Source organism: Xiphophorus couchianus, chromosome 21, assembly GCF_001444195.1.
Source record: "Xiphophorus couchianus chromosome 21, X_couchianus-1.0, whole genome shotgun sequence".
NCBI lineage: Eukaryota > Metazoa > Chordata > Actinopteri > Cyprinodontiformes > Poeciliidae > Xiphophorus > Xiphophorus couchianus.
The window spans coordinates 8,718,458-8,745,253 of NC_040248.1; the positions used below are offsets into that span (position 1 = coordinate 8,718,458).

At 38.7% G+C, this 26,796-nt stretch overlaps 3 protein-coding genes and 1 long non-coding RNA gene across 6 annotated transcripts; 1 reads left to right on the plus strand and 3 right to left on the minus strand.

Moving 5' to 3' along the window:
* Positions 1-1,345: 1,345 nt before the first annotated feature.
* LOC114136841 (leucine-rich repeat-containing protein 14) lies at positions 1,346-4,808 on the minus strand. Its single transcript, XM_028005171.1, has 3 exons — positions 4,211-4,808; positions 2,805-3,635; positions 1,346-2,375 (listed from the first exon to the last, which is right to left on the minus strand). Exons 1-3 carry the CDS (start codon positions 4,486-4,488, stop codon positions 1,808-1,810), a joined length of 1,677 nt encoding a protein of 558 aa, XP_027860972.1. The 5' UTR covers positions 4,489-4,808; the 3' UTR covers positions 1,346-1,807.
* Positions 4,290-7,731, plus strand: LOC114136842 (uncharacterized). The gene is made up of 3 exons (XR_003593878.1): positions 4,290-4,423; positions 6,332-6,460; positions 7,618-7,731. It is a non-coding gene; the product is annotated as an uncharacterized LOC114136842 (long non-coding RNA).
* Positions 5,269-16,742, minus strand: wdr97 (WD repeat domain 97). Of its 2 annotated transcripts, none has more exons than XM_028005165.1 (20): positions 15,971-16,742; positions 14,791-15,676; positions 13,330-13,451; positions 12,515-13,235; positions 11,786-11,934; positions 11,469-11,705; positions 11,288-11,378; positions 10,782-10,911; positions 10,614-10,690; positions 10,456-10,537; positions 10,209-10,361; positions 9,229-9,360; positions 7,863-7,937; positions 7,607-7,789; positions 7,325-7,528; positions 7,110-7,234; positions 6,844-7,012; positions 6,245-6,414; positions 5,766-5,836; positions 5,269-5,686 (listed from the first exon to the last, which is right to left on the minus strand). In XM_028005165.1, exons 2-20 carry the CDS (start codon positions 15,510-15,512, stop codon positions 5,430-5,432), a joined length of 3,870 nt encoding a protein of 1,289 aa, XP_027860966.1. In that variant the 5' UTR covers positions 15,513-15,676; positions 15,971-16,742; the 3' UTR covers positions 5,269-5,429. The 2 variants fall into 2 exon arrangements, with proteins under 2 accessions (XP_027860966.1, XP_027860967.1); XM_028005166.1 differs by having other exon boundaries at positions 14,791-15,368; positions 15,444-16,742.
* Positions 16,743-16,960: 218 nt separating this feature from the next.
* On the minus strand, positions 16,961-26,090 carry dync2i1 (dynein 2 intermediate chain 1). Of its 2 annotated transcripts, XM_028005167.1 has the most exons (24): positions 25,862-26,090; positions 25,620-25,673; positions 24,130-24,679; positions 23,992-24,059; positions 23,640-23,891; positions 23,481-23,531; positions 23,123-23,170; positions 22,998-23,003; positions 22,716-22,923; positions 22,510-22,612; positions 22,296-22,425; positions 22,078-22,189; positions 21,157-21,251; positions 20,888-21,017; positions 20,519-20,691; positions 20,137-20,299; positions 19,705-19,818; positions 19,541-19,602; positions 18,756-18,807; positions 18,586-18,646; positions 18,258-18,357; positions 18,046-18,177; positions 17,340-17,563; positions 16,961-17,254 (listed from the first exon to the last, which is right to left on the minus strand). In XM_028005167.1, the coding sequence occupies exons 1-24, from the start codon at positions 25,874-25,876 to the stop codon at positions 17,083-17,085; spliced, it is 3,075 nt and encodes a 1,024-aa protein (XP_027860968.1). In that variant the 5' UTR covers positions 25,877-26,090; the 3' UTR covers positions 16,961-17,082. The 2 variants fall into 2 exon arrangements, with proteins under 2 accessions (XP_027860968.1, XP_027860969.1); XM_028005168.1 differs by lacking the exon at positions 22,998-23,003 and having other exon boundaries at positions 25,862-26,087.
* Between the last annotated feature and the right edge of the window lie 706 nt (positions 26,091-26,796).

Consider the following 26,796-nt stretch of genomic DNA (forward strand, 5'->3'; position numbering starts at 1 on the left):
TACGTGCACTCCATTAGGTTGGCAAGGCAACATATTATTTACAAGGAGTACAATGGCTCAAATGAGACAACAGAGGTATTATTTACTGGTATGACATAGATCCACTGCTTGATGAAAAATAAATGCCATTGAGGTCAGAGGGCAGCCTGGCAGCTTATCTGTGACCCTTCATTAGTGCAAGGCTCGTTTTCCACAGGCACAGATGTGTCAAAACAAGATGAGAGCCATTTGAACCTTCAATTATTATTTTATAAGCCTTCTTTTGAAGATATTGTATGCAGATATTGAGAGAGCTGTTAAAACAAATCCTTCTTGGTGCTTAAAATTATGAAAATATTATCTCCATGAGACTCTGGAGCCACAGGTTGCAGAAGACCACTGATCTACTCTCTTCTTTCTGCGCCCAACTCTCAGGATATCACAAAGACATTTTAGGTGTTCTAAACCTCCAACCATCAGACGGAAATCACATTATTATTGGGAACTAGAATACAGTGCTTTGTAAAACTGTTCATAGTCCTGTACACATTTCATGTTTTGTGGCGTTAATTTTGGTAAATATTGCAAAGGTGAAATCAGTTGTGATCTTAGCCTATTTTCATGTTTTCTATCCATCTCATTTCTGCTTCCTACTCTCTGATCTTAAGCATTTTGGGCAAAATCATTGGCATCCTGTCTGAGCATTTGCTCATTTGCAAACTTCATTTGCTAATGTGAGACTAGACATTACATTGGCACGTAAAACTTAATTCAACACTTGGAATATATTAGCCAATAACTACTGCATTCCAAACACACTTTGCAACATAAACATTACACACAATGATATGGTATATTTCAGTCATGCAGCATCATTTAGCTTATAACTGAAAACGAAAATTTCATAAATATTTACAAATAAAATGTAACAGAGGTCACATATTCAGATTTTAATTTGTTAAACATTTATAAGCAATGTATAATCTTCCTTTCACTTCACCAATATGCTACTTAGTGCTGATCCATTGCATTAAATCCCAATAAAATACAGTTAGGGTTATGGTTGTAATGTGGCAAAACGTTTAAGGGATGTAAATACTTTCAGTTGCACTATAACTGATCTAAACTGGTTAAATTAACCTTAAATATTCCATTTTATGTTGTTTTGGCAGCACCAGGCAGAGTGGAACGGATCAACAGTGGATCCCATCCGCGTTGTCATGGTTCCGTGTGCTTCGTTTGAGTAAAATCTGCCACGCCCTGACTATGAAAATAATTTGTGACTTTCAGTATACAAATCAGTTCTAGAAAAATAAAACTGGCTTCATTTCAGTCTTCAAGACAGAATAAAAATGGAAGCAAAAGAGAACGTATTATCAAATTTATTAAGACAAACTAGTAATAAAAGTTTTGTTTTCAAACACAAGAAACTTAATGTCATATTACATGCTGCTAGATTCTCATATGAACAGCAATTTAAGACTGATTTGTTGTAAATTGATCCTGAGATTTAAGAAAAATATATTGGTAGATGAATGTCAAAGCATAAAATTGTGCATTTTATATGCTACAGATAGACTTTAACTGTGTAGTCAAATCCTGAAAGCGTCACATACCATTTGTATGGATTTAGTTCTTGCTACACACATTTTGTTTTTCAACTCAGAAGAAAATAAAATGCGGTTAACCAGGATTGTCTTATGAAACAGACTCAGAAAGGGAAAATACGTATGAAAAATTACAACGTGCTTTTTCACGAGGTTTAACGTGACTGTCAGGTTTTCTTTCGCTGGTTTGATAAAATAATTAAAACCTCCTTGCCCCTTCTCTAGTCCACCATGTCTTTATCAAAATTAAGCAGGTCACAGGTCAAGAGAAGGTCAGAGCGTCCGCTGTCCATCAACACCTTGCTGAGCTTGTTGCTGGTTGTGTTATTGTCTATGGATTCATCCAGAGGCCACTCCAACAGCTGGGTGCTAGAAGGCAGCTCGGGCAGCCCTGGCTGGTAATCCTCCAGAGGGTTTGGATAGAGCAACAGTCGCAGGCAGGGCATTCTTGCTGCTGTCTGCATCAAATCACAGAGACCCGCTCTGGACAAGGGGTTCAGGGCTAAAGCCAGGCTCTTTAGGGCCCAGCAGCCGCCCAGTGAGGACAGCAGCATGCCCAGCAGGCCATTGGTCAGACCACAGCCGCTCAGAGAGAGGTGCTGCAGGCTGCTGGAGGCCTGGCAGAGGAGGCGGCGGATTGAGGGCACCGTGGTTTCATCCAGACAGTTCTCACTGAGATCCAGCTGCAGCAGAGAGGAAACATGATGACTGCAGGACAGATAGGCGAGGTCGGCTGGACTCAGGCTTAAATAGGGAAGCTCCAGGACCTCCAAGGGCTGAGGCAACGAGCTGTGGGAGAAGAAAAAGTTAAAATCTTTAATATTATGTTCTGTTTCTGCTTCTCATTTTAAAGATAGTCTATATTTTACGGCATTTTAGTGCTACAAAATGCTGTTTCACGCAGAAAAGATTTTTTTTAACAAAATGAATCTGAAAAGTGTGGTGTGCATGTGTATTCAACCCAACAGAGACTATTTTGCAGAATGACTTTTCACTGCAATGACACCTGCAAGTTTCTACCAGCTTGGTGGATGTAGTTAATGAGATTTTGCTTTTTTTTCCTTTGCCAACTACTCAGCTTAAAAGTCTTTCCACAGTTTCTCATCCAAAATAAAATCGAGAATTTGCTTTGCTCATTTTAACACACAATTACATGTTTTTCATGCAAACCAACCATAAAAAAGCAACAAAAAAACACATATGAGGAGATCAAAATACCTGAGCAACACCCGCAGCTGTCCTGGCAGCCGCAGGGCAGTGAGGCTGAGCTGTCGCAGTTCTTGTAGGTTTGAAAGCCCCCGTGAAAGGTCCCTCAGGACCCCCTCCTGACCGAGGTTGTCTCTACGAATGTCCAGGTTGCAGTAATGCAGCCGCAGAGAGTTCAGCTGGGGGAAGGCGGAGAGAAGAGGCAACAGTTCAGCTAACCCGGCCACACCGAGGCTGCTGTAACGAATGTCGATGCCTAAGAGCGCCCTGCGAGGCAGAAGGTTTAGCAGAGTCCTGATGCTCGTTACTGAAATCTCTTCCACTCGCAGGTATCTGCACTGCAGCTTCAAGGGTCCTGACGTGCTCAGAGCCAAGCGAACACGCTCCCAAGAACGGGCGTTCACAAAAATATCCCCCCTAACCTGTACCAACACGCCCCAGTCTGCCTCTTTTTCTTCTGTTTCAATTTTACTGCCTTCTGAGCCCGTCACTACAACCCCTCTTTTTCTTTCCATCTCCATCCTCCTTCTGATCCCTTTTATAAGCTCTTCATCACTGACAGGACTCTTGGATCTTGTCTTCTCTCTGCAAGTCTCACCGTCCTTTAACTCCTTCACTCCCATCCTCTGCCCTCTTTCTCTTTTTAAATCCCTTTCCCTCTCGAGAGCTGAGAATCGTTTCCTCTCTCGGTCTCCTTCTTTCCTCTGAGTCCTGTGTGCTCCAGCTTTGGCCTGTACGACCATGGTGCAAAGGGCCACAGTAAGCGACCAGCCTCCCATTGGGTCCCCCAATCCTCCCTCGTCTCCCTGCAGACCACAGACGTCCAGTACCTGCAGGGCTGACCTGGAGAAATACAGTACACAGATCGAGATCTTAGTTCCAGTGCTTCACGGACATATTCATGCAACTTCAAGCATTTTCAATGCCACAACCATAAATGTCACTGCATTTTACAAGAATTTTGTGTAATAAGGCAACACAAAAAAGTGAATAATTGCAGATTGAGATTATCAGATTGGGTGAGGTTTGTGAAGTTTGTGGTTATAATGTGACAAAAGGTAAAAAAAAGTTCAAGGGATAGGGTTTTAGAGATTAGGGGTGGGCAATGTGGACTTAGAATTTTATTGCAATATTTTGTGAACAATAATGCTGACAATACAAAAAACTATAATGTTTTTTGTATTGTCATACAGTGGCATATAGTTGGGCAACTGTATGCCACAGCATTCATAGCGTCACAAACACAAATATTTGTATCTTGGTAACACAATTAATCACATAAAAGTTTAAGAAAACTGCATTTTTGAAACTGACATAATGCGTCAGGGAAACTTTTTCCTGACAATGCCAAACTTTAAGAAATACAAAAAAAAATAAATAAATGAATAAATAAGAAAAGAAAAACAGTCAATTCTCACCTTTGGTCCGCCAGTCCTCTGACCACAGCCAGTAATAGAGACTGGATGCAGAGCCGACTGGGCGCAGTCTGCCCAGTTTTCCTCCGTCCTCCGACGCGCAGAGTCCGCTCAGGCCACCGCTGCACCAGCTCGCCCACCGCCAGCGGTCTGCAGCAGGCGAAGGCGGCCTCCAGCAGCGCCCCGTAAAGCTCCCTGGGAACCCAGCGAAGCCAGGTGGGTGACGAACTGTGGTCACTGACCACCTCCCTGGCACAAAGTCTCACCAACGAATGCACCATGTTAAACAAAAGCAGGAACAATGATCTGTGACACGGTCTGTTAATACATCTGCCAGGAAGCTAGCTGAGCTAATATAGCTCGAACAAGGCTAAGTTCATGGCAGCAACTAGATACGGTCTAGTGAAAAAAAGATTTCATGACTTCATCTGACAGCTATAGTAATAGAGAGCAAAAATAACTTATACAGGCTTAGTTAAACATTCCTCACGGTGGAAAGCGGACAGATCATGTTTGCTAACTCTGAGGCCCACCGGCTGCTACTGGAGAAGGTGTTTACATTACTCAGACGTCAGACAGTGACGTAACACGCACAGGCTTTCCCAATGTGAAAAATAAATAAGTAAAATAAAATAAAATAAAATAGTAATGACTTTACTTGCGCTCCTGTTTACAAATTAAAAATAGAAATAAACTATGACCAAAATATGATTGGAAAAAAAACCTGCTTATTCAAAAGGCAAAGGTTAAAAATTGCAATTCGAGATTATTTCTAACGCAGCCTCGTTTAAACAGCGTTCAGGAAAGAGCTTAAAGAATAATACAATTAGTCAAGCAAAAGTTTAAGATCTCTACAAATATCTGTTGTTTCCAATTTGATAATTTGATTAAATTGTCTGGACTGTTTTGTATTACTATGTCCAGTATATTAATGAAAACGCCTAATTACTGCTAAAGAATGTTTATATATAAGCAAATCACGTTCATTAATCCATTTCAGGTGGTGGGAGACAGAAAAAATCTGGCTAAAATAATATCACTGTTGGACAATATTTTATTATTTTTTTATTAACCTTTATTTAATCAAGTAAAAAGTGAAGTCCATTAATCAGGTCAGCAAAATGCTGCAGGAGAGTAAACACTCCCAACCTTGAAAGATGACTTCATACTTTCATTCTAAAAGTATAAAATTACTTGAACTTATAGCAACTATTACTTTGTATTAATTGTTGAATAAGTTCAGATTTAGGTCAGGAGTTGGTGGTGGAGCAGCGGGGTGGTGGGATGGTGCTGGTGAGGTTATTACAGCCCTGTTTTTGAATTTTCGCCTGTAGTACTCCGCTGTAGACTGCTGAGGGATGAAGTAGGTTCGGGTAGGGAGCCTCACCAAGCGCTCATACGAGTTTGTGTGAAACGGACGCAGGCTGACACGAGACAGAGGCAGATGGATCCAATTGGGAAAGTTAGGCTCAAAAACACCTGCAATTACACAAGTCAAATTTGAAGTTGACTTTCTTTTTAAGGTATTAAATAATAAGTGTTTGCTGACAGTGCTGACAGTGTCTTGTCTTTTTCCATTTTCTGGCCATGGTGTATGTCTCTCCCAGGCGTAAAATTGGTTTGAAAGTCCTGCAAAAATACAAAACGTAACAGTAATCAGGATACTATTGAACTATTCAGTGCTCTATTTACTTCAGCTTAAAATCAAAAACTGACCACAGCAATACAGTTGAATAGTGAAGTATGAAGTATTTCCAGTGTAGAAATTCATAAAGTGCATTTTTAAATGTAATATTTATCTAACTTATCCACCCGACTATATTCCACAACAACAACAGTTCATATTTATGTCTAAATGTTTCATTGCACTTTAGAAACACCTTAGAATTAGAAATTAGATTAAAATGATGCAACAAAATAAAACTACTTTAAACTCTAGATGGAAAAATGTATCTGGAGTTAGTTCGACTGAATCTTATGAAAAAATGTCTGCAATCTACAGAGGAAAACAACTATTTTAAATGTACATTCACATACCACTTCTGCTGAGGCACGAGCACTTTGTATTTTTGGGCAGCAGGAATAAAGCAGGCCCTTCTGATCTCTTCTTTTTTAATCAAACAGAAAAATTTCAGGACATCCAATCCGTTGAAGGTGGACTGTTTCCACTGCGATGAAGTTTCAATGTTCAGAAAGCGGTTGTAATCCTGTGTTGCATAGAATGGAAGCAAACGATGCAAATAATCATTCATGGTATGTTTTCTGTAGTTTTGTTCCCCTTGTATATTGTATATTTATCTATTTGCATGCAAATGTGTGGTTCACCCATCCATTCAACAGTATGAACTTAACATAAAGCCCCCATTTCCACATCCATTCCAGAAATTTATTTATGCAAATAATGTTCTTTTTTTGTTTTGTTTTTCATTAAATGCAAATATTCTCACTTTATACAATTACAATACTTATATTTTAACTTCCCTGCACAAAGATTCATACCAGCAGGGTGAAAAATGACCTGTCCTTTCTTTACCTTTCACTCAAAGTTAATTTAATGAATGTTAATATTGAACAAAATATACATTTTGACATTGTTGGAGGAACAAAATAAGAACAAAATGGAAAGAGGAACTAACTTTGAATTTTGCGGTCCAATGCTCCATCCAGCAGTCTGCTTTTTCGTTAATTATCTTCATCTTGTTAGGGTTGCCCTCCAGTCCCTGACTCCAGTTTTGAAATTCGCGTTCCAGGAAATGCTGTGCCTGACGCACACCCAAACCCTCAAGGAGGCGTAATATTGGTCTCCTATTGACAAAGAAACAGGATTTTCTTCCATCTCTTAATAAAACAAACAAACCAAAAACACCACTTATCTTCCAAATTAATACTGTTAGAAACTCACTGGAGATTCAGTTCCTTATTTGCCAGAAGAGTTATAAGGTTTTTTGTAACATCGACAGTGATTTCCGATTTCAAATCCACCAGCAAATTTAACATCTCAACAACCACATCGCGTGCTTGATTTGACTGAAACATGCAAAAAAGCAAAACAATAATATATTAGCAAAGCTGTCAGTTGTAACTCAATCTGTAGCTTCAATACTGGTTTCACCTTACCATTGATGGCTGTATGAATTTTTCCCAAGTGTCGGTGAGGTTTGCGTATTGTTTATCTGTGACATCAAAGACGTTCTGGCTTTGCAGAGTTTGCGCTGCACGAACTGCTCCAAGGACCTTGGAGTTTACTTTGCCGTCAGAGTTTTGCACGTATCTTAGTAGCTGCTGGAAGACGTCCTCAGGAGAAATGCCGCTTGTGATACTCTGCAAACATTCAAACATCTAAACCTGAGCTGCATTCATCATCAAGGATGAATGTATTTTCATATTTCTTTTTATTACCTTTTTGTCAGGATACAGATCAGAAAACCATTCCATACTTGAAAACTGACTGAGGAATGATGGAGTATGCTGGGAGAGTTTCTGGAGGTGAGCTGGTATTGGGATAGGAAGAAGAGATTGGGATCTCGGTTGACTCCACCAGTCCAACTGGGCTGACTCCACTGAACCGGAGAGCTTTCTACCCTGCAAGAAAACATCTGATAAAGTGCCACTGCCTGCTCCAGTCCCAAAATGTCTGAATATGTCTTGGTTTTACCTTTTCCATTTTGACTTGTTTTGAAAGTAGAGCTTTCAACACTGGAGCCTTTTTGGTCACCTTTGTCTTCACAATCTGGATATTTTTTGGTTTTATGTTATACAGTGCTTAAGAAAAGTTATTAAACAAATTTGATGACAAATAGGGCGGAAAATCTACCCAAAACAGCATTGCTAAATGTGAAAATTAACTACCCCCTAAACCTAATAATTAAGAGTGGTTATTATTATTATTATTATTCTTTTTATTATTCCTTTATTTAATCAGGTAAACCCCGTTGAGATCTAGATCTCATTTTCAAGAGGGACCTGAGCAAAAATTTGCAATACATAGCAACCTGGTTACAAGATAAAAACAATTAATATTGTTGTCCCCCTCTTGGTAGGAACAACTGCTATGAAGCACTTATAACTGGCAATAACTCTTTAACATCACTGTGGAGGAATACTCTTTAGATTATTGCTGCATAACCCAATTGTGCTTGATGTCAAGATCACAAACTGGTGGATTTCTCCTTCATAATTTCTACTGGAGAGGAAAATTTATGGTAATTTATGTGAGTTTTCTTTTGTGTGCATTACATAAACAAAGTAAGTGAGACCTTCACAATACAACTCCCACGACTGTAGACATCATGTTCTTTTTCTTAAAAGATGTTAAAGCTATTGATGTTGTTGAGCAAATGTACAATGAGCCTTAATGTTCTTTGTCATCAGCACCATGGAAGTCATTTGTCCAAATGCTCCTGGAAGATTCACTACTGTTCCAAAGTTTCTGCATTTCCTGTTATCGGCCACCTTTTCCAGACTGTTACTGTAGCTAGGCAACCTTTTTATCTACTCTTGAATTTCTTTAGCTTGGAGCACAATGTTTTGGTTTTTGGCACCTTTAAGCCCGCTTCATGTTTTTAGACAAGTTCTCAAGTTATTTGTTGGTCCTACAGATCTGGCAATAATCAAACCTGTATCTAGCTTGTGAAATTGAACTCGGCTTTCCTACAGTAAAATGCAATCAATTACAGATAACGTATCTTTTAACAAGGGCCGCATATTTTCACATAGAGCAACATTGGTCAATAAAGCCTTTCCCATCTAATAAATGTAAAACATCAGTTCAAAATTGCTGTTTGCATTTACTATTTGTTCTATTTCTCTGATATTGACACTGGTTCAATGATCTGAAACATTAAAGAAGCAAAGCTAAAACAAACTTAAAAATGAGGAAACTGCTGTGACTACAAACGGAAAAAAGAGAATGATACAAGTGTCATAGATTTTCTCCTAAAGCTGTCACTTTGCTGTCTATTACAGGAAAATTAAATCAGCATTAATAGATAAAAAAATATTGACGTTGTGAAGGTTTATACCTGTTTTTCTGCAGGCACTTCAGTGGCCACAGGACTGAGAGATTGTTTTGGCTTTGGAACGTAAATGGTTCGCATTATACGTGCTTTGGACTTCATTATAATATCATCAAAATCTTCTTCTTCTACACCAATCTGAAAAGCAGAGTGTTTAACAGCCAATAACACAAATTAGTATGATTTTTGCAAATGTGCTCAACATAAAAAATAAAGTAGCAAAAAAAAGAAAGAAAAAAATCTTTTGCATGTAAATAACAAACAGGATGTCCAGTGTGTAAACAACCCTGGTGTACAATTATACACGTGGGGGTGGGTGGGTAATTGTTTATTTTTGTGGATTTATATTTATTGATCTGTACAGCACTTTGAGCTGCTTTTAGTATGAAAGGTGCTTTATAAATAAAATTGATTAATTAATTGATTGATAAATGATTTCTCTAAATTTTCCACCTTAAATTTGACATGCACTCTGTTGCCAATAAACCTTGCCTTTTTTTACATGTTATGATGCAAATCAGAAAATGTCAGAAAAAAAAACTATTGAGAGAGTACATCTTAATTTCAGGTTGATCTCATTATGGAAAGTTTACTGTAAACAAATCAAATCTACTTCAACAATAGGGAATTTAAGGGCTTGCCCACTTCTTCCTTCTATGCAGGGTGTTTCATCTCTAAAAAATAAATGTATATTTCACTCCTAAAGGATCTGTCATATATGTCACATTCATCCGGTCTTATGACATTACAAAACCTGGCCATTTTACCGGGATGTGCATTAATGTATTTATTTGACCTTTGTTTAAACAGTCTGTCTCAATGAGATGCAAGATTTACTTTTCAAGAGAGACCTGCTTGCATACTTTTGAGAATCACTGAAAACTAGTTCAGTATATTAGAGATTTATATACTGGACTGTTTGACAGTTTCATTTATTTTCAAGTACTTGAGAAAATCAGGTGAAAAAAGTTTTTGCTGAAATATACCTGCTCACAAGGTGACAATCCATATAACTCATGCATGTAATGGTCAAAGGCCTCTTTCTTGGTTTGTTTAGTACTGTGAGTTTTCTTTTGTGTGCAAATTACGTCTCCCTTTATTAGAGCCTTCAGGTCCATGTCTATGATCACTGAAGCCCTCTGACACAGATGGGAAAAAATGTATTTATGAGCCAGGTATTTTAATTATTACTGTGTTCAGCAGATCTTAAAATGTACCTTTTTATATACTCACCTTTTCCTGCTGCAGGTATATGTTCATTACCTCATTGCTGCTGATAGCTTCCTTTAATCTTTCTGCCTCACTAATTGACATGCTAGAATACAAAAGTGCTCAGAACTTATTCAGATAATTGCATTATTATTGTAACCTGAAAGTGGAACCTGTCTTACTCTGCTTTGTCGCGTGTTTTTTCAACCTCAGAAGTAGGCAGCTCAGAAAGGACATTTTCAAAATAGTAGCAGCGAAGCTGGAAAAAAAAAATCAGGCACAGTGATAATGAAACTTTCCTGTGTGCAATTTTTAAATTCAGGTAAATAATAAGCAGCCAATAGTTGCACCATTCGTTGGTATTTCTTTGGTAGAAACTGTGCAAACTCTAGCCTGTACAGGTCCCCATTCATGCCCAGAAATAGCTCCCCGTTTCCACTGTATTCCATACACTGAGGTGCTGCCACAAGCTGTTGCACCCTGAAAACAAAATATATGGTGTTTGAATATTTATTCTAAAATATGCAATGTCTTGCAAAAGTGTTTATGTCCCTTGAACTTGTTCCTATTTTGTTGTACACCAACACAAAGAAGGTTAGGGGGATGCAATGTGAACTTTACCTCTTTAAACAACATTTTGCATAATGATTAAATATTTTACTTTTGGACTCTTTTGGTATAAATTTAGCATCTTTCCCTTCACAGAGTTGAACATTGAAGTCTATGATTGCAATGTGACAAAATTGGAAAAAGTTCAAGTAGTGTGGATAATTTTATAACCCTAACCCAAAACACATAAACATTCTGGTAAATAAAATAAAGCAGGGTTAAAAAGAAGATATGAAGTAAGTCCAACCAGATGAGCTTATTCTTCTCATTCCAGATGCGAACTGTCTTATCCAGACTGCAGGAAGCAAATGCCTTTATTTCAGGAATTGCACACACTCCTGCAAAACAAAAACAAACCATAAAAATGAGTTACTCGGGTAAAAATCCCCTTTGCAGTTTCCCATGTAGAGGTTATACCAAGCCGTGACCTGTGAGGGAATCTATATGTGCATTTTTTTGCTGACATTCTGCTCGTTTCAGGTTTTCCACATGGTAGAGTTGTAGGCTGTAGGACTTGCTGTTAGGCTCTTGAAACGCCAGGGCCACCTGCAGCTCCAGGGCCGCCAGGTAGACCTGAGGCTCATAACATATCACCGTCTGCCAATGGCTGAGACACGTTGCAGCATCGGGGTGAATTCTCCACACCACCACCGTGAAGTCCTCACCTTGATGATTAGATTTAAAGTAATCAAAACTTCTTTGAAAAAGACGTGTGAGGATATATAAATGTTTGATTTAAATTTACCCGAGGAGAGGAGGTAGTTGTTCTTCGAGTAGGCCTTCACTGCTGTGACATCCTTGCCCTTGTGTGCGGGGGTTCTGTACAGGAGCGTCCCATCATCCATTGCGAGGACACTCACACAGCCACCACTTTGGCCAATGATAACCCAAAATCTGATTCAAACACAAAATGTATAAAGAATTACACACAATAGAACAACTTCTAGTAGTTCAAATGCACTACCGTATAATACCATAGGTATTCACTCATCTGCCTTCACACACATTCCTGAGTGACATCCCATTTTTAATCTGTGGGGTTTAATATAATGTCTGCTTCTCCTCCATTAGCACGGCTTCCTCTGCCATTAGCACATTGAGCAGCACGAACACAAGCATGACTGACAGTTTTTTCACAGAATATCACAACTCTATTAAATATGTAAACAACATACTATTTACAAAACTTGCATGCTGCACCTTTAATACCACTAAGAGCTGACTGTAAAATATTCAGCAGGGAGGACATTTAACGACTGGACTTGTGCACGAGGCATCCTATTATGACACTACATTGAAATTTCACTGAGTTCCTGAGGGCAATTCATTTGAAGATGCAATTTGCATGCTGAAGTGCTGGATTTTATACACCTGTGGCCATGGAAGCAACTGAGACACCTGGATTTAATGATCTGGATCTGTGAGCAAATACATCTGGCAATATACTACTTTTATGTAAAGAGAAGCTGCTTACTTATTCTTGAAATGATCAATATGTTTGCTGTCCCTCTGACTGCTGCCTCTTCCATTTTTTAAACTTTTCCACTTCTCTAAAGCCTTCTTAGGGTCTCCCAAGTAGCTGTAAGTCACCATGCAACAGGCAGGGCCAGGCTCCGGCAGATTTTGGACATCCTTTTTACTTAGAGTGTCTGATATTGGCCAGGGACCCCGGCCTCTGCCTTCCCATTCTTGTATCAAAGTGGCTGGATTAGCGAGTGAGTTGACTTGCAATAAGGTACCACCCTGAGTCAAGACAAACAAAAGCTCTTTTTGAAGGCAGTAGGCAGCACATAATACCGTCTTTCCTGCCTTAAAGGAAGTCAGCATTTCTTCTGTTCCAGCAGAAACCAGATAGATATGATCATCTTCACTGACACAAGTCACTCGGGTTGGGTAGCAAGGAGGCAAATGTGAGACTACGATTTGTTTCAATGTGATGTCTTCATCCCCTTTGATCTTTGTGTGGAGGGTGTACCAAGCTGTTACAAACCAAAGATCCACACCTTTGTCAGAAAAAGAGAAAAATGGGTGTTCGTTCTTTTTGCCAACCAAACACAGTGGAGGGTTGTTCTGGTCTGTGTGGAAACAATCGATTGCCAAGTTCTTTTTTACATCCCAGCTACGGATGGTGCAGTCTGCAGAGCATGAGACTAGCAGGTTTGTTTTGGAGCAATAGTACAGCGAATTCACCACACCTAAGTAGAACAAACAAATAGAAGTTAGACAAAATGAAGTCAATTGGTTATATAAATAAATATTGAACCTGAAGCAGTTTAATCTTAAAGTTACCATCGTGTCCAAAAAAAGTCACACGTGGAACCCAGTCAAGACCCCAGACTGTGATGGCATAATCTTGGAAACCGGTGATCAAACAGTCAAGTTGGGTGCAGAACAACATTGCGGTGATTTCACTGTGAGAGAAAAAGTCTTTTAAAACAGTTCTCAGCAAAACACTTCTATATCTTTTTTAAATAACTTACCAGCTTATTATATAAGGATCCATTTTTCAAATTAATACATATAAAACAATGATGGCTGGTTATATATAAAAAAATAAATAAATAAAAGAAAAAAACTAAGTCATGCCATAAATCATACAGATAGGATTTCCATAAAAAATACGTTAAGTACTGCTGATTACACCAACATTTATGTCAGAAATAGATTATTAACATCAAGTGTCATGCAAAATTTATTTAAAGTCCTTTAATTTTTCACACTTTGTCATACTAAAATCACAATGCTAGACAAACACAAAATAGCACATAATTGAACGGGGAGGACGAGGTTCATCACTAAACATACAACCCAATAAAATGATTCATGAAAAAATCATATTGTCCTGGAATGTTCCAGTCGAAGTCCAACTGAGAAATTTCAGCCTAGATGTGTAAAGCCAGTAGCCATACAGGCTCCAATCAAAGTAAAAGGTGGCTTAACAACAGCAAGGTCGAACTCAGTTCGAGACAGTGGCAGCAGCCAGAAGCTGCCACAGCTTAGTAGTGGCAACTTTCAGCAGCTGACACAAGGATACCAGGGCTTCCACCACTGCTGCCGCTATTTTGGTGAATGCTGACAACAATTTTCTCAAAATGTGCTAGTGATATTGTGTTTGTAAATAATTATTTTTGAAATGATAATGTTATTGGTTATTAAATCATGTAAGATCTATTTTGACTACTATTTTGACTGCACTTACTTGATGTAAAGTGGCAGTTCTGGTGTCAGCTGCCATTGCTTGTCACTACTTCGATTCGGTAGCAGTGGAACTTAGTGGGATAAATAATATTCTTGTTTTGTTTTATTTATTTATTTGAAACAAATATATTCATATTTATGTTCAATCAGTGCCAGCTGCCACAGTTTCCGTGGCACCTACAGGCAGCTGACACTGGAACTGCCATTACCACCAATTGAGCTTGCTGTTTCTCTTTAACAAAGCATTGACTCTGGTGGGCAAAATACAACTGCAGTTATTTGTAAAACATTGTTGAAATGCACTATTTTGTAGGACACGTAAAACGTATATGATGTGGTTGTAATTTAAGACAATGAAAAAAGTAAAGCAAGTACATTTACATTTTACAGCTCTTCATACTGAGGAAAATTTAGTCATTTATATGCTTTCATGCTCCAGCTACTAAGGTGGTGCATGAGATTGTAAACCAAAGAATGAGCTCAACAAAGGTAAAACTGCATAGATACCACAAAACCAATAATTGTGCATAACATCATCATGATCCTGCAGACCTTGGACAGAGTTCCTCCTGGTGATCCAGAACCACCCCATCATCGAGGTTGATCACAGTAACCTCCATTCCACATGCAACAAAGGCACGGTGAGGCCTCTTCTTCTGTGGAGGAGCCAATGCCATGTGAGTGAAAGCTCTCTGCTGCAGCCCTTCCTGTATCTTCACTCTGCACCTCATGAGCAACACCGACCACACACACACGTTCCCAAAGCCTACAGTAACCAGCTCCCAGGAATGCTCTGCCGCCTCACACAGTCGAATATCAAGAGCGTTGTCCGCAGTATCCAAATGCCGCAATTCATTGTCCAGGAGAGTGAAGATGGGCCCGGGGCCCCAGCCTATTATCCATCCCAGGACCTTTGTAGGAGTCAGGCCCAAAAAGGGCATTCTTCTCCAGATGGTCTCCCTATAGCATTTAGGTCTGAAAAGGCTTACTTTGTTGTCTGCGTGGAGGCTGATAAAGGCATGAATTGCAGGGGAGTGTATCATGAAACGTACTGGGCTGTCACAGGGGAAATGCTTGAAGTGATAGAACCCATGAACAAGGAAGTGCTCATCCTCTTCATAGGCAAAAACCTGCAGACACAAATAGAATGCTTTACTGATAGTTACAGCAATAACTTCCTGGTAACCACCTTCAAGCTGATCTACCTTGTTTCCAGTCTGCCTTTTATCGTAAATGTGAAATTTCTGAGATTGATGTCTTGTTGGTTCTGTCATCTTAGAGAGCTAAGATAACACCCTCTATGCTGAACCTTGGATGATTTGCTCTCCTGTCCTGGAGTCACTACCTCAAAATGACTCGGTCTTCAGGGGGTGGTGTTCTTCAAGTCTGAGATGTGATTCTGCTCTAAATCTTTCTGCTTGTAAAGCTCTGCAGAAATCTGAGAATAAATAAGTGTACTCATCCTGAGGAAAATGTAAGAAAACGTTTCCCATGCCTGCATTACAAAGAAGCTAATGCAAGGCACTCTGGGAAGTGAAAACAATCTAGTCAATTGAATTATAAATGAATCCACATTGTAAACTTTAAAAGTGTCATGTAAGTGTATTGAAATTTTTCATATCAAAGTTAAAATCATTTCTCAATAATCTCAAACCCTTCATACTTCATTTGTGCAACTGATACTACTACTACTACTACTAATAATAATAATAATAATAGTGCAATACAATACCAAGTTATGCATAGGCATCCAACATCCAATGGGTGTAAATCTCTGATGTTGTAATCTTTTGTTGGTAATTTGTAAAATATTAAAGAAAGTACTGTTTGAGTCTATGAAAAATAAACAATAAAATCCAAAAAGTTTAACCTCTTTGAGCTGCAAGAATGCAAATCACTACTCTCATTTTGTATTTCTTTAAATTGTTTCCCTTGTTCTTCACTTGTTTCTAGGCAACCATAGTTACTTGGCTGCAAAAACTCTTGCTTTATTTCAAAAATATTTTAAAGATAATTCAATTCCATTCCAAAATAGTTTATTAGTCCCAAATGGAAGATAAATGTTGTTGTAACTCATATCCCCCAAGGTTCTTCAAAGGGTTGATGCTAATAGCTGTTTATAAGGTCTTCTGTAGCAGTCTGTATTACAGCAAATCTAAGTCTCCACCTGAAGACACTCTGTTGTTGTCCAGTGCTATGTATTTAAGTTTTTCTGTTACCTTTTATGATTTTGTTTGATGTACTGAAGTACTGTTTGTAATTTTCCCTGAATCCTGCAAAGTGTGAGTTTTTAGAAAAGTACTATATAAATAACATGTATTATTATTATTATTATTATTATTATACTCCTCAACCATCTCCACTTCTTCTCCCATGATGCAGTTAGTGTCTAACCTAATTCTGTTTCTGTGGGGTTAAAAGTCAAATTGAGTAATTTTACACATGACATTACTTTATGGTGTGATATGTATATGAAAGGAAAAATAAAACCCAACATTGTATATACAGATTTACTACATTTATTTAAAATAACTCACACTTTGTAATAAAAATATTTTATAGCCAGAAAGTATAAATATTTTCATATATCCACAAACGTGTACAATATTCTTTTTAAAGTAAGGACAATCGACGAATTAACAACATTCCCCTCATGGCCATGTTCACCCCATGTTTGTTCAATTTCGCATTAAACTACAAAATAAAGAAACAGCAAAGTATATAGGATGATGTCTATAGAAGTTGTATTAGTTGAACTTGCTCCTTCTGTGTTTTCAAATGAATTGAACCTTTAAAGTAACACTAAAGTGAGTCGGTATCAGTATAAAGTCAAGATGGAGGGTTTCAAAAGGCTTCAGTCATTAAGCTCTCCAACTTTCCCTCCTCTGCAGGGTTGGGCAACGTCAAAGGTTGAGTGAAATATTGCAGCTCTATGTTTCCTGACTCGTGTGCCAGCGCAATTCCTGAGTATGTGTTTTGTTGTCCTGAGTCTCCAAACACAGCCATAGCTGTTACCCTAAAAACACAAAGCACACACCTGATATAAACACAGAATGGCATAAAAGTTTTGTTATATATGTCACTCATTTAGTTGGTGTTACCTATCAGCACAAAATGTCTCTGTCTTAACAGGCTGTCCATCATCTTTCAACATGTCCCATATGTGAAGGTTAGACGCTGCGTCGAGGACACAAAACACAGCAGGCCTGGTCTGGGTCCACTGCAGCGAGATCACCGCTTCTCCACTGGTGCTGTTCATCCATTCTGCCACAGGCTGATCGTGGCTGACTGCATGCACCCTGATGCTGCCATCTGCACAGCCCACCTACAAAAAGGGAAGAAAAAACTCACAGTAAGGTACTAAAGTACACCCTTGCACCAAAATATGAATCAAGTACCTGGAATTCATCATTTCAGAGTAACATGAGAAGAATCTTCTTTGGAGGAGGGAACAGAATAAGGGAAATATTATTTGTGTAACTTGGTCTGCTTATTAATTTTAAGCTATTTAATTATTGTCTTGACTTAGAGAAATCTTTCCCAAGCTAAGAATCTTGAAGGGTACCAATGTTTTCAGGAGTAAGAATTTTGTTAAAAACAGTTATTTCACAATATGCAATTTGCTTTCAATCTGAACAATTGTCCCTAAATAAAAGTAAACATTTTCTAAAATTTTTCAGTGTGAAAGTATGATACTGTAATCAAAGATTAACATAAGAGTTTCATATATCAACAAGCAGCATTAGTATGTGTGCAGAAGGCTGTATGTCTTAAAACTGATTCAGTTTGAAAAGGAACACTTCCTACCAGGAAGAGATTTGGTCTGAAAGGAGAAAAGTGGATTGAGTTGATGTCAACAGTTCTTTCTTCCACCTCCTGGGACTTGTAAAACTGTGGAGGAGCCTTCAAACCGTGACTTGTTCCATGTCTGACTAGACCCTGGAAAGAAACAGGAAGTCAAAACATTTCCCAAAAGGAACTAGGGATCACTAGTTTGAATTCGGATACATTTTGCTCACCAGGTTGGTGCCAATAAAGAAATGATTGGAGTCTGTTGGATGGTATTTTAAAAGCAGCGTCTGAAATGGCCTTGTTTTTGCTGCCTCTTTTAGTGACGGCCTTGGAGATGAAGAGAGCACAACATTAGATCTCACAAACTCTCCCGTCACATCATGTCCCCACAGCCTGTACAGTACATGACCTTCAGAGACATGTCGAGGGGACAAACACTGGCTCATGTGACCACTGTAGAACAGCTGCGTCCCACTGGGTCAAGCCACTGTGAGGTATTTTTAAGGCCAGCGAGCGGCTGACAAGTGCTCGTCATGAGCTATTTATCAATCTAACCTCGGAACAGTGAGGAGGGAGGAACTGTGAAGCAGCTTCACTCTTCCCCCAGGACGGAGACCTGCAGGGTGGGAAACACAAGACAGAATTAAGGCCAAAACATGTGTGGGAGAAATATGAGTATGTTTACTGGATAGAACAGGGCGGTCTATAAAATGTGACTCAATTACCTAAATCTGTTGGCGAGCCTGCCTCGTTGCCTTTAGGGAGCTCCACCACCACCTATAGGATGCAAAGAGAAAAACACATAAAAGTGTCAGTATCTGGGGGGAAAAGTAGCCTGATGAATAATAATGATGCCACACAAAACTACACTTTGGTGGATTTATACGTTCACATATACATTTCCAAACAAATTTTTAGATGTTCCACTCAATATTCAGGGAATCTTTTTTATATTTTATGCAGATCTGTACATAGGCACAACAGCTAACCAGGAGTGAATGGGGTGACAGTGGCTCAGGAGGCAGGAGTTCATCCCATGACCTCCAGAGACATGTCTCAAAAGGTGGTAGAGAACATTAATAAACAAACACGATCAGAAACAAAGCAGACAAGTCAGGGAGAAAGTTTATTTCCCTTATATGTCATAATTACACACTACTTTGTGATGCTCTTTCACATAAAATCCTGATAAAATATGAAGAAAATTCTAAACTGTTGCAAAGAATTTCAGATTTAAGCAAATTCCTTATCTGCTTGAATCAGATAAGGAATCAACTAATGCATGTTTACTGCCTTTTCGTGTTTTGTCTTTACTTTATACAAAGTTTTTCTCTTTTGGGATGGGTAAGTTGAGGATTTTATTTGTATACTATATTCCAGAAATTTGTGTTGAAGTTTTTAAGAGAAAACTAATTTGAGGATAACAAATTAATAAAATAACCAAACGCTACGATGTTGCACCTCTCTGGATCATTTCATCAAACTTATTTCTCTTTGTTGCCTAACCTACCCAGAAATTTAAAATCCCGCTTTCATCCAAGGAGGCAAGTTGGAACGACAATCCTGATGATTCTGAGCGATAAAAATATAATTTCAGTTGATTGACTTTGATTGGGTTGATAAAACAAAGTAATGACACACTAATATTCAGTCACTGTGCAAAGAAAGTCACACCTTCCTCAGAGGCTAAAAGTGGGACCTCTGGTCTCGGTCCTCCAGCAACAAAGGAGGGAACGACCTCTATGGAGGTGATAGGCGAAACATGGCCTGAGCCGGACATCACTGCGTCTGTGTTGACAGAACAACAAAAGACAAGATGTCAGAACTCACCGTGTTTGTTCTGTTTATGTAGATAAACAGCTTCTGCACTGGAGGGATGCTGTAAGGGATAATCAACAAAATCAACAAAAATAAAACCCTGGATTTAATCCAGACAGTTTATGAGTTTTATGTTTTGAAATACTGAAACAAATGTGGTTATCTAATTTCTTAAAGCGCCCCTGCATTTGGCACAAGTTTGCAAGAACAAAAACATTTCTAAAATATTTAACATGAAAATGAATATTAAGGAAAAAGTTTAAGTGAATGAAACTTTTCCTCACATACCGGTGGAAAAGGTGGGATGTCTGAAGGTCCACTCATAATCACCCATCTTTAATCTGTAATGGTTGCTGGCATACTCCCTCAGGTCCCACAGCACCACAGAGCCAACCAGTGTTCCTGCAAACACCAGAGTGGACTTTCCTGGGCTGAAGCAGCAACACTGGACCTGCAAGGAGCAAAAACGTTACAAGCGTTCACTGTTATTGGTGTTAAAAGTGGCTTTTCTGGGATTTTTTGTTAGTCTTATTAGCTTGGTTGTTCTCGTCTCAATTATTTTAGCCAAACTTCGATCAACTGCCGCAGAACAATGTCTCTGTAAGGCAAGTATTATTCTAAAGTCAAGCAGGCTTTGCTGAAGCTGAAATTAGATTGTGTAAATGTGAACCTCTGATTCATAGATGAGTATCTTCTGAGGTCTGGATGGCTCCCAGATGTTCCACACACAGATGACGGTGCAGCTGTCGAGGCCGACAGTGCTGGCTTTGGATGTGGGCATGTGGACAGACAACATGATGTGCTTCTGAACCTCAGAGAACTGCACCAAACTAATCTGTCGACCTGTGATTGAAAAGTTAATCCCAGCTTTGTTATTTTCTGAATGATGTACAGCATTCTGATAATATTAGGAATTTGTATTAAAAAACAAAATACCGCAAGTAGAACAAGGGAATAAAAACAATGTTAAACCAATGTGTGATCACCTTGACTGCATTACTAAAGATTGTCTTTTGAATACGTTTGCATGGTACTGTACCTAAAAGAAAAGGGAACTTAGTGTTGAGTTGCAAACTTCCATCGCTGAAAGAAAGCGAATCTGTTTGAGTCTTCAGCTTTCTCAGGGATTTCTTCTCTGCCTGATCTTCCTCTAGTAGCACCACCATGACCTGCGTTTGGTCAAAAAGAACAACAAGTCACTGCTTACAACTCAAAGAAAAAGCTTGAAATAACACTTTTTAAAACTTTACAAACAATGACACATTGAAGAAATAATAATAATAAAAACAGTTATAAAATATGTAAAACCTGTGAGGCTGAGCTCAGAAACGACATCAGACATTGTGAATCGAGAAGGATGTCAATCCTGCTTTTGTCTTGTGCGTCCTGAGAGAAGTTTGGATCTGCAAAATAAAAAGGTGCAACATCACTGCCTATAATCAATCCACTTCTTCACTTTTTGTCCTATGTGTCAAAGTGATTCATCGGGATTTTATGTGATAAACCAACACAATGTTGCAAATTATTAAGTGGAAAGGAAATGATTCATGGTTTTCAAACAGTTTCACAAATAAAAAAAAAACAAAAAAAAAAACGACACATGCATTTTTATTCACTTCCTTGGCCTAACAACTCTTAAAAAAAATCCAACTTTCCGTGAAGGTCTCACAAGAGACAGCATCATGGAGCCCAAGAAGCTCAGCAAAAAAAGATGAAGGGAAAAGTTTTAGAAAGGTTTAAAACAGGGTTATGTGATAAAACAATCTCTCAATCCCTGAGAATCTCCCTTAGCAGTGTCCAATCCATCATTTTCAAATGGAAAGCGTATGGCACGCTACAAACCGATCGGGACTTAAACATTCCCCCTAATCTAAATGGCTGAACAAGAGCAGCCAGAGTTACAATTGAATTGCTGCAGAGATCCATAACACAATAACACAGACAAAGCATTAGTCATGCACTCCACATATTGGACTTTTATTGGAAAACAGCAAAAAAAACAAAGAAGAAGACAAAGGGGATCCCATGTTTGGCCTAACACTGCACTTCACCTTCCAGCAGGATAGTAATCCTAAACACTCAGGCAGAACTACATTGGAATAGTTAAAATCATAGGATGTTTGTGTTTGTGTAACTGCAGCTAAACTTGAAAACTTCTGCAGTCAGTAAGACTTACTGTTGTTGGGTGGAAACTGACAAAATGTGAAAAACCTTAAGACTCTTTCTTACCTCCACAAGCTCCATTGTATTCAGGGGGATGCTGAGTCCACTTTTCACATATTTCTACTTCCTCTGTCTGGACGTATCGGTCTGTGTTATCCTCATTACACTGAACGTAAGCCTGGGAGGAAGACAGTCCCACTTCTCACTCAAATGTGCTGTTTCCTTTTTATACTTGTATCTCAGGTGTTTCGTCACAGACTCAAAAAACAGAAAATGAACCTGACCTGCTTGGTGTTGGCATTTCCAAAGCTCTTTATATACATTTCATATTCACTGACAGGAGGGATGTCCAGGAGGGAGAACGTCATGGAAAAGTCCAGATCGATTAAACGAAGCAGCTCTGTACTTCGCTTCCTGTTGTCAGAGAACATTTACCGGCTCATAAAACATTATGTCAAACAGCTTGAGGAATAATATTTTAGTTTTAAATTAACGTACTTCTGCTTTGTGGCAACTTTCTTGCTGATTTCACGTTGCTTTGCAGCCACAAAGTTGATAAATTTGCCATGCCGAGAAGTTTTACTCTCATTCCTTTCAGAGCCTTTAAACAATTGATTATGATTAATTACATTGACCACAATGTCGCATAAAACTTTGTTGAATTATATAAGTTGTGTGTATGGTATTGAACATAAAGAGAGCACCTTTGGACCATTTGGGTCTGTTCTGCTCCTCCTCTCTGGCCGTACTACTCCTGGACTGAGCCGTTCCGACTCTCTCGTTCTCCTCAGCCATGGCTCTCCGGATCGCCTCGATCTCTTTACTTTGTTCTGTAGTCTGCTCCGCTTCTCCATCATCATCCTCACCTTCATCAGCACTCTCATCCACGTCTTCAAAATCCTCTTCATAATCCTTTGAGGAAATAAAGCATTGTTTACACAAGCAACACAGTGTAGCAAATAAAACATCCAGCGCTGATTTCTTACCAGTCTCTTAGAACGTAAATCGATAAAAGCGTGCAAAAGTAAACAATTAAATGTTAAAAAATGAGGATGTTGACAAAATAAAAGATGGACGAGAACAGAATTAAATATTTCTGCTCCTCCTTTACCTCAAAATCCTCTTCATATGCTTGCTCTGCCAAGTCTGCATTTTCTATCTGCAGATGAAAATAAATAAACCATAGGGAGAAAGGCAGAACAAAAGAACCGTGTGCAGTGATACATGCTGCATAGAAAGCACAAGATGTGAATAAATGACCCATTGAAGGAAAAACAAACACAGCTAGATCTATGAAGGGACATTTTTGATACATAGGTTCAGGAATTGTGTCAAATCAGTAAACCTTTTGGTCATGTTGAATCTCTGTGATCTCATATATTTTTTTTTCCTAGTTTCTTTCCTTTACAATCACCAGGCCACTTTTCTGCAACACTTTACGTCCTCCTCAGTTTTGTGGTCAAACTTACATGGTCCTCTCCTTGTTGTCCGTCTGCTGTCTGCTGCCGCTCTTTCTCATCCTAGTTATTTGGAAGTAACACGAAGAAGGAAAATGGCACGATATCATCAGAAAATAATTTTAAAATGAACAAAAACAGGTTTTAAAGAGAATTTAGGGAACAACTAACCTTTTTCTCTTCCTTCCTTTTGTCCGATGAGGATTTCTTGGAACTGTTTTTTTCTACGTCCTCTTCCTCTGCCTCCCTGTGTCGTCTGTCTTTATGCCTTCCATCTGCACTGTCCTTCTCTTTTTTATGTCTTTCTTTGTGCTTGTCCCGTAACATTTTATCCCTGTCACCATGGGAGCTCCACATATCACTGTCAGATTTTTTCAAGTTTTGACGTTCCTTGGATTCACTTTTGTGTTTCCGTTTCTCCTCCTGTATAGCATCAGAGCGACAATATAGCCACATTACTGAAGCGAATGTGACCAAAAAATCAAAAACAGAAGAAAGGAGGAAATTATTATCCTTGTCCTACATGATGTCTTCTCTCCTTGTGTCTTCTTTCTCCTTCCTCTTTGCGTCGTCTGTGGTCTTCTTTACGCGCTAAGGTAAAAAAGCTTTTCAAGCAAATGGACAACCCAAACATAGGAAAATCGAGTTTAAGGAAGCCTACCTCCATCTTCTGTCCGCTCTGAACGCCTTCTTTCTTCTTGAACATCTTTGTCTCTCCGTTTGTCTTCATATTCGCCTCTGTCCCTCAGCTCTCTGTGCAGTTTTTCTGTCTGATCTCTACCTACTTCACCCCTTTCATCATGCCGCCTTCTCTCTCTCCTGTGCTCCCTTTCCAGTTCTTCTCTTCTTCTTTCCTTTCCTCTTTCTTCTCTCCTTTTGTCCCTGACCTCCTCCCTTACTTTTAGTTCCTCTTTCTCCTTATGTTTGTGTCTGTCCCTGATATCTCTACCATCAACTACCTGTTTTCTCCTGTTGTCGTCATCTCGTCTCTCCCTGTCTTTGTCACCTCTCCTGTCACGAGATCCGTCCTTCCTTCGCTCGGCATGTCTGTCTCTACTGTCTCCACGTCGTCTCTCTCTTTCCTTGAGCTCGTCTCTATCTCGTCTGGACTCCTCTGGATCTCTGTGCTGTCTCTCTACGGACTCTGCACCACGATGCTTTCTCTCATTGTCTTCTCTCCGTCTTGAATAGCCGTCACCATAGTCTTTTTCCTTACAAACACATAAATGAAAGGCTATTGATTTTGATCCCTTTTGTAAAAAAAATAGGCCAGAAGTTTAAATCTGCTCATCACGGGCAGGAATGTAATTTCAAGTTTTGGTTTTCAACAATTCTTTTGATACACAAGTTACAACTTATTGTGCATTTTATTTGATCTACACAGAGTATAAATGATCAGGCTCAACTATACACATATATTCCAATATTTCCACATTTAATATTTCCATAAATGTTCTTTGGCAAGTTGCACCACGGAAGGTCAAGCCAAAAGTTTAATAATTTTACTTTAACCATCCTAAAATCAGCTGTGATGTCTCTTTATCTCTCTTATTCACCTACTTGTTTGGCAATCAACTAATATTGTTTAGCAGTTTGTGTTGATTGGTTTGATTAGTTATTTTTAACCTCTAGTATGCGCTTTCTTGCATTTGATTGCATGAAAAGTGTTCTATAAATAAAAACTGATTCAAAGGGCAGTTTTTATTGTACTCCTCTTTGATATTGATATCGAAGAGAAAAATTGTACTTCTCTTCTTGATATCAAAGAGGAGTACAATTTAGCAAAGACATAAATTGACTGGATGTGTTCTCTAAAAGATAATCTAATCAGGGGCATAGAGAAACAATGGACTTTACTTAATGATGATCCCTAAGGAGGAGTTAATAAGCCCTAATCTTGTCAAATTAAAATACACTTAACATCACATGCTACAAAGTTTGGGTGAATGTATGAAAAAAGCTAAATAAATTTTTGTGTGGACACAATGTACACAAACATGAGCACCAAACGTTCGTTTTTTAAAAATTATTTCAGCTTAATGTTGTATGTGACGTTGTGTGATTATTCTATATTGGATAAATATAAATAACTAATGAAATGATCACTACAACCTCCCAAATAATCTGATTATTTAAGAACCTTTGACTTACCCTGAGGTGTCTTCTCAGCTCAGCATGTCTCCATGTGTCTTCCTTAGTTAATTTCTAGGAAAATATATTATCTGTGTTTACTTTGTAATAACACTGAGATTCACTTAGACCGGCATAAACATAGTTCAAATAAGAAAACGTCAAATTTACTCAACAAGACTACGTCCAGAGTCTGAGACAAGGCATATAACAAATCTCTGGCTTTTATTTGCCATCAGTAATGATAAACGTCAACCACTTACCTTATCACTGTGCATGTTTTCCTCGTTGTTTGGAGATTTCAAGCTCTTAATACTCTAAAAACAACATTACACGTTTGTATACGCGACGCCATAGCGATAACTGTCTAGACCGCATGCGCAGTGAGTTGAAACCATGGTGAACGCGTCACTTCGGCTTGACAACAGACCTCACTAATCAGTGTAGGAGCAATCGATGCTCCAAAGTCAGTTTCCATGGCAGCGGTCCAGGCGTTATAGTCAAACTTGATTTCTTTTTTATATATAAAACAATTGACGTTTTTGCTAGTGCTGAACAAATGACAATGATGTCTTTTTGTTAGTTTCCTCAACATCTTAGTCGCTTTTTTCTTGACTGTGGGACTTTTTAAGCTTTTGCTTATTTTGTCTGGAGTGTTACCACTCTGTCGTTTGTAGCTGTTGTGTTATTTTCGTTTCTAATATGTCTCAGTTTGGTTTCTATTTTATCCTAAATAGGTAATGCCATCTAGACAGACATAAATAAATTAACTGCGACTACCCACAAATTTAAAAGTCACGTCCAGGTCAGATTACTGCCAGATCTACAGAATTAAACTTAAATGGGACCTGTCTAACTAAATGTAGTCTAAGATCTCAAACAGTGTCACATCATGCCCTGACAATGGCATGATGTAAGAAAACAAATCAGTCTTCAGTCTGGAATGGGTGACAATTCAATTTTCAGTCTTTGGAACAAACTCCAGTGAGATTAAAAAAAAGAAGAAAAGATGTAAGGGGAGTGAACTTTTAAAATGACTCTAAGGGCGTATCAATGGCTCCTTCAGTAGGCATCCAAACCAAAGACGAGGAGAAAACATCTAAAGCACTGCAGGCCTCACTTGCCTCAGATAAAATAGTTTGATGGAAATATTCTATGAAATGACAGGAGAAAATTTTGACTTTTGGGACATGGGGTG

Bases quoted from the DNA above. Each gene is read 5' to 3' on its own strand.
- LOC114136841 (XM_028005171.1), bottom strand. From the start codon at position 4,488: ATGGTGCATTCGTTGGTGAGACTTTGTGCCAGGGAGGTGGTCAGTGAC. The intron at 3,636-4,210 runs GTGAGAATTGAC...GTATTTCTCCAG, and splicing joins AGAGGACTGGCGGACCAAAG to GTCAGCCCTGCAGGTACTGG. The intron at 2,376-2,804 runs GTATTTTGATCT...CTTCTCCCACAG, and splicing joins CAGCTGCGGGTGTTGCTCAG to CTCGTTGCCTCAGCCCTTGG.
- wdr97 (XM_028005165.1), bottom strand. From the start codon at position 15,512: ATGACAGAACCAACAAGACATCAATCTCAGAAATTTCACATTTACGAT. The intron at 7,938-9,228 runs GTATAAACCTTC...AAAAATATCCAG, and splicing joins AAGTGCCTGCAGAAAAACAG to ATTGTGAAGACAAAGGTGAC. The intron at 5,687-5,765 runs GTCAGCACTGTC...GTGTAATTGCAG, and splicing joins ATGGAAAAAGACAAGACACT to GTGTTTTTGAGCCTAACTTT.
- dync2i1 (XM_028005167.1), bottom strand. The intron at 23,532-23,639 runs GTTAGTTGTTCC...CCAAATAACTAG, and splicing joins AAAGGAAGGAAGAGAAAAAG to GATGAGAAAGAGCGGCAGCA. The intron at 18,808-19,540 runs GTAGGTTAGGCA...TGCATCCTATAG, and splicing joins GCGGGATTTTAAATTTCTGG to GTGGTGGTGGAGCTCCCTAA.